We start from the raw sequence: 6474 nt of genomic DNA, 5'->3' as shown, positions 1-6474 counted from the left end.
ACCTAAATATCCTATTACAAAAAAAATTTAAAAAATAAACATAATTTTTTATTTAATAATACTTTTGTTGAATAATTATAATTCAATAAAATAACTTATCAACTTTTTGTAAAATATTATTTAATTTATTTATTCACTATTTTTGTTAATTATTTTTTATTTTATTTGAAATATAAATAAATATGTATTGTTTAATTATATTTTATAAGTATTTAAATTAAGTAGATAAAATATACTTTTTTTAGCAGAAAAAATATAATTTTTTTAAAGTAGATAAAACTTACATATTAAAAACAATTATAAAATATTTTTTAAAAAATGGTTGATTATACAAATTTATGAAATAAAATTCTTGTATATATAACATGTGGATCGTGTTTCTAAAAACTAGAACATTAACTAATGTCGTTCTTTCATTAGATAATTATTTTTTCTTAAAAATATCCCCAACGGGTAAAAAGTGTGTGTTTAGATAACACAAACTTATAAACATAATTTTTTTTTCCAATAAGCCAATTGAATCATTTGATAATTTTTTTAAAAAAAATATAACTTTTAAATAATAATTTATGAAAAGTTACTTTAAATAGCATTTAATTTATATAAAATTAGCTATTCAATATTTTTTTTTATTTCTATCTTTAACTTTTTAAATAGTTTGGTGAAAAAAAAATTAACTCACTTTATCCTCTAGTCCTATTCCCACGTTGCCACTTTTTACATTTCTTATTTAAATAATTTGTTAATATTAATTAAAAAATAAATATTTATTTAATTAATTGATGATACATAAATGTTTTATTAATTAATTGAATAAATATTTTCTAATAAATAAATAAATAAAAAGAGTGATATTTAATATTATGTCAATGTAATGTCATAATTTTTTTTGTCATTTAATGTGTTTCAATTAGTTATATAACTAATTTATTAAATAACTCTAATTTAATTAATAATAATAAATAATAATAAATAATATATTTCAATTAGTTAAATATTTGGAGAGAAAGTTTTGCTCTCTATAATAATCCTATTAAGCCTAAACAAAAATTGTTTCCAACGAAAGATAGTTGTAATTTAGAAAAAATAATAATAATAAATAATACATTTTAACTAACTTATTAGATTCAATTAATAAATTATAGAATTGTTGTCGGTTATAGAAACTTAAATGAAAAACCCATCTAATTAATAAATATTAAAAAAATTGCTAACAAGCGCTATAAAGTTTATTGTAATATGTATGATTTTTAAAATATACAAAAATAAAAATATTTTTATTGTACTTTTATATTTTAATTTTTAATAAAATTAATAAAAATGACTAAATAATATATAATTATAATTTAATTGTTTATTTAAAAAATATTTTACATAAATTTTTTAATAATATAATTATTTATATAATGTACAGAGATGTGGTTTTATCTCTCTATATATTAATATTTTTTATTAAAAGAAAATAAGGATCGCCTTACCCAAATAACGCCCATAGAAAACCTAACCAATAATTGTTGGTATGAATTAAATTAAATCTAATCAATTCAAGATCGCGTTGTGCTCACGCTCCGAGACAAGGAGTGAGGAACACATTCGAGTAAGTAATATAATTAAAAATAAAATATTAGCCCCAACTAATAGTGATATTTTATATGCCTATTGCTAATGGTATTATTATTTAAAACTTTTATTTGCCCAAACATATGACTGCGTTTTGAGTTCATTGTCTCCTTCAACAACATTTCTTTTTCTCTCCAATTCTTCTGCTTCTCCTTCTTGTTCCCTTATCTTTCTCTGCACTCCATCCATAGCACCCTCTCCTCTGTCTTTCTATTCTCTCCTCCAACTTCATCTTATCACAAACCCCTTCCTCTCCTTTTTTATTTCCACACGCACCACTGCGCTTAAAATAAACAAAAAACAAAAGCAGCCCAAACCCACACTGTTCTTAATCCAAAAATTTTAAAAATCTCTACTATTTATTAACAATATTTCTCCACATATAATAAAATCATTTCCCTTGTTTTCTGTTTTCCTCTTTTAATATATCTTTTTTGTTTTTTATTTTTGCACCTTATAGTTATATCCATCTATATATCTTTCTCTCTCCTTTTTTTATTTCTTTGATGTGTCTATGGCTGGTTTGGATTTAGGAAGCGCTTCACGCTTTGTTCAAAACCTTCACAGACCAGACTTGCACTTGCAACAACAGCAGCAACAGCACCACCCCGATTCGGAAGACCAAGAAACGCCGAACCGCGGAGCGGCGCCGTTTTCAGGCGAAGACGATGACCGAAGCCAAGGCCTGGAGCTAGGCTCGGGTGGACCCGGTGACGTGGTGGGTCGGCGTCCACGTGGCAGGCCACCAGGCTCCAAGAACAAGCCGAAGCCGCCGGTGATCATAACAAGAGAGAGCGCCAACACGCTAAGGGCTCACATCCTCGAAGTCGGAAGCGGCTCCGACGTGTTCGACTGCGTCACCACCTACGCGCGGCGTCGCCAGCGCGGGATCTGTATTCTCAGCGGCAGCGGCACCGTTACCAACGTCAGTCTCCGGCAGCCTGCGGCGGCGGGAGCTGTCGTCACGCTCCACGGACGGTTCGAGATACTCTCGTTGTCGGGCTCGTTCCTGCCGCCGCCGGCTCCTCCGGGGGCGACGAGTCTGACGATATATCTTGCCGGCGGGCAGGGGCAGGTGGTCGGAGGGAGTGTGGTGGGGGAGTTAACGGCGGCCGGGCCGGTGATTGTGATTGCGGCGTCGTTCACGAACGTGGCGTATGAGAGGTTGCCGTTGGATGAGGAGGAACAGCTTCAGATTCAGCCACCAGGTGCGGCGGGGTCTCAGGGTTCCGGTGGCGGTGGTGTTGGGAATAATGGTAACCCTTTCCCTGACCCTTCTTCGGGGCTTCCTTTCTTCAATTTGCCGCTTAATATGCAGAATGTTCAGTTACCTGTGGATGGTTGGGCGGGAAACTCAGCTTCACGTCCACCACCTTTTTGAGCTTTCTTCTTTTTTCACGTGATGATGCCTCTGAAACTGCAATCAATCTGATTTCATCGTTGGATATATATATATATATATATATATATATATATATATATATATACTTCTGAAGATGTTAATCGAGGATTGTTTGAAAGTGGATGTTTCTAAGGTCAGCAAATTCATGGACTGCATATATATAAATTATATGATATGCTTCCTCTTCTTCTTTTTCTCATCTGTTGTTAATTAATGGACATGATGATGACTATGTAGTGCGTTTCGGTCTTGTACTTCTTCTGCTTAGTGACTCATTGGATTCTGATTTGATCTCTTTTGGTTTTTTGCTTAATTTCCTTGTCCATTATTATAATATGGAGCGCTATATAATTTTGTAGGTTGGTTAATGGTTATTTATTATATGTTCTCTTTCTTATTTTATTTTTCTGAGATGTTTGAGGATTTAGTGTTTTATATTAACACTTGCACTTGCTACATGTTTCAAGGAACTGGTTGTCGTTAGACATGAAGCAATAACTCGCAACTCACAACTCCATAACCAGCAACCACCCAGCCCTCTCTCTCTCTCTCTCTCCCCCCCTTTATTTCCGTGCCTTTTTCCCCCTCGAGTTGGTTTTGTCTATTTCAAACATATACTGCTAGGCTCACGCAAACAAACAAAAATCATTTTCTCAGTCGTAGTATAACCTTAGTGAGAGATGAACAAAGAGAGAGAGAAGTAAAAAGACGTGCAGGTATTATGAGGCGACAGGAAGAGAAAAGTAAAATGAAAAAGGGTGAAAGAATGCATGTAAACAAATATCGTGATTCCTAATGCAAGTTCCCTAGCTGGATTCACAAGGTTAATAGTAATTATTGTTTGAGTTAGGTTACTTTATTTTCAGAGGAAAGTAAAATTATATATGAAAGAGTACTAGATCATGTACGAATTAAGTAGAAGACACACACGGTATCAAATCCTAGCATTATTTGTCAATCTAACCAAATACATACGTACACCAAATTTGGGTTAGGTGTACATATGTTAGTATGTATATAAAATGTATGCTTATAAAACTAGTGATTCATAATAAACAGAAGGCGGTCCCTTTACGATTTTAATTTTAGAGGTCAGTATGTACAAATATGGGGAAATTATCTGCTTATATAAAGCCAATGTTTTTATTCCCAGCAAGAGCTTCTAGCTAGCAATGCTCAACAATCATAAGCATACAAATCTTCAGGTTGAACTTCGTCCACGCAATTTAATATATAGAAAGTAGTCTTTGTAAGCTTTCCGCTGCATATAAATTAATTACTACACAAAAAAAAATATTGGAAAATGAGTTACTTAAAAGCTTGCTTTCTATCAAATTTATATTTCCCATGGAAACCTGTCATTGAATGTGTTTGTATGACATGCATACTTGTCTATCATTTTCTGTTTCTGGCTAGTACGGCAAATCAACATTAATTGGTTTCCTCCTCCAGCACTAGCCAAGGTCAGTACATAGTACTTTCTATTTTCTGGACATTATGGCCTGGATATAATTATAACATTGAAAAACTTAATTTACTAATTAGATCCTCTGATGAATAGAAGTCTGTGTGTTAAATATGGCTAGTTCAACTCTTTTCGTGAATGATCTGGTTAAGATTGAAAAAAGTCATGCATCACTGCCTCTGCTGGGGGAATTTACCCTAACCTGAAACTTCGATCATCTAATGGTGAAAGGAAGTGAAGATACAATGGATAAGGTGGTAGTAATATTGGCCTCTACATATTGAAACACTTGCACCATTTATTTCGTTCAGCTATTTGCTTAACTATAATTAAATCTACAAGCTTCAATTAAGGTTAGAATCTGATTTTATCTTCCAAGTCATGACCTCATATTTTAGTAGCATGTGGGGTTAATTACTAATTAGACGCGTGACATAATTACATTTATATTCATCTATGGAACAAATGATGAATAAGTGTAGGTTCGATCTAGGCAGCTTAGGTTTCCGGCGCGGACAAGATTTAAATATTGCTAAATGGTAATGTCACAACTAGCTTTTATTTATTCTCCACTTAATATGTTTTAATGAAAAGTACCTTGCGTTTCTGATGAAGTGCTGACCTTGCACTTCCACAGCAGTGAAGCTGTTCCAGGCTTTTGATCAAGCAAATTGTGATGGTGCTTCATTATCCTCCGACCGAATTGCATTTGATTCTATAAGCACTTAGCTTCAAGAATATACCTTCACTATAGTTTGTCACTAATCCATGTACATACACGCATTGCCTAATGTAGTAATGTACTCTAATAATTTTTATTAATTATAAGCTGCAATCTTTCTTCTGTACATCTAATATGTATGTTTCTGGAGTCTGCTCTCTGGATATTAACCATTATTTTCCTGAGTGTGTGTTTGGCCATTTGGTGATGAATTTCGTGCCAATGTTTTCGTTAGTTCTTCGAATTCTGCTGAGGATGTGATGATAGGTGTCTGCCGGGTTAAATATTCTTGATTAACCTTCAGCATCTTTAACTAGTAATTCTACATGCATGGGTTATTTGGGTGATAATGATGTTCTTTAGCTTATACAACTTTAACCCAGGTACCTCCAACACGAAATATAGCAATATTTGCAAATACCAATTTCATTCTACCGTGTAAACTCTTGATCTATTCCCTAATATATGATGAATTTGTTTTAAGTTATTCTATAGAATACATAATCTCGCTTTATGTAAAATAATAAAGTTAAGAAATTTTATTAAAAATTATATTAAATTTTTATTAATAAATTCTTTAATCTACTTAATATAAAATAATTTACTTCATGAGATAATTTAGACAATCTCTGATACTATATGTGCTGATTATTTTATTTCTTTATAATATTGAAACTATTTTAATATTTCACTTTATGAAACTTCATTCATGTTAGTGAATTAAACTGATGGGACTAAGGACATCACAAATAAGCTTTAATAATAGCAATTAACAAATTGTATTTTTTTTAAAGCTAATAAAGGTTGTTTATTAATACCAATTCTTTGAAGAGTTGATATATTACATCGCTGCAGTTAGAGCCATCTTGTCACAAGCCCCCCACCGCCACCGCGGTTCTCAGAGCCATCTTCTGCTTGGAGCTCCACCATACCAAATCCTTATTCCTTCCAAGAATCAACCAACAAGACGACAACAACAATGAAGCTTATGGTCCTCAGCTTATTTCCTCACTGGCGACATTCCCTATCATAATCTTGCTAGTCATAGTACAAGCTCAAAAACATCTATATATCAATTGAGTATTTTATATAGGCATGAAAATCAAACACTTAGCGTTGAGCAAGACATTGTAAAAAGGAAGGGTTGGGGAAAGCAAGCACATAAACATTTATTTAATTTTTTTGGTAAACATAAACATTTATTTAGTTGGTTTGACCTATATATGTAGAACCCAAAACCTTTACAAGATGAGATTTTTCGTTACC

At 32.6% G+C, this 6474-nt stretch overlaps 1 protein-coding gene across 1 annotated transcript; it reads left to right on the top strand.

Moving 5' to 3' along the window:
* Nucleotides 1-2134: 2134 nt before the first annotated feature.
* LOC113858087 (AT-hook motif nuclear-localized protein 23-like) lies at nt 2135-3001 on the top strand. Its single transcript, XM_027490542.1, has one exon. It carries the CDS (start codon nt 2135-2137, stop codon nt 2999-3001), a length of 867 nt encoding a protein of 288 aa, XP_027346343.1.
* The last annotated feature ends 3473 nt before the right edge of the window (nt 3002-6474 follow it).

Source organism: Abrus precatorius, unplaced genomic scaffold (genome assembly GCF_003935025.1).
Source record: "Abrus precatorius isolate BTA unplaced genomic scaffold, Abrus_2018 Scaffold2, whole genome shotgun sequence".
Lineage (NCBI taxonomy): Eukaryota > Viridiplantae > Streptophyta > Magnoliopsida > Fabales > Fabaceae > Abrus > Abrus precatorius.
The sequence above is the reverse complement of the archived record's forward strand: the minus strand, read 5'-3'. Positions and strand labels throughout refer to the sequence as shown.

What these genes read in the sequence shown, in the direction of transcription:
- LOC113858087 (XM_027490542.1), top strand. Translation starts at nt 2,135, where the DNA reads ATGGCTGGTTTGGATTTAGGAAGCGCTTCACGCTTTGTTCAAAACCTT.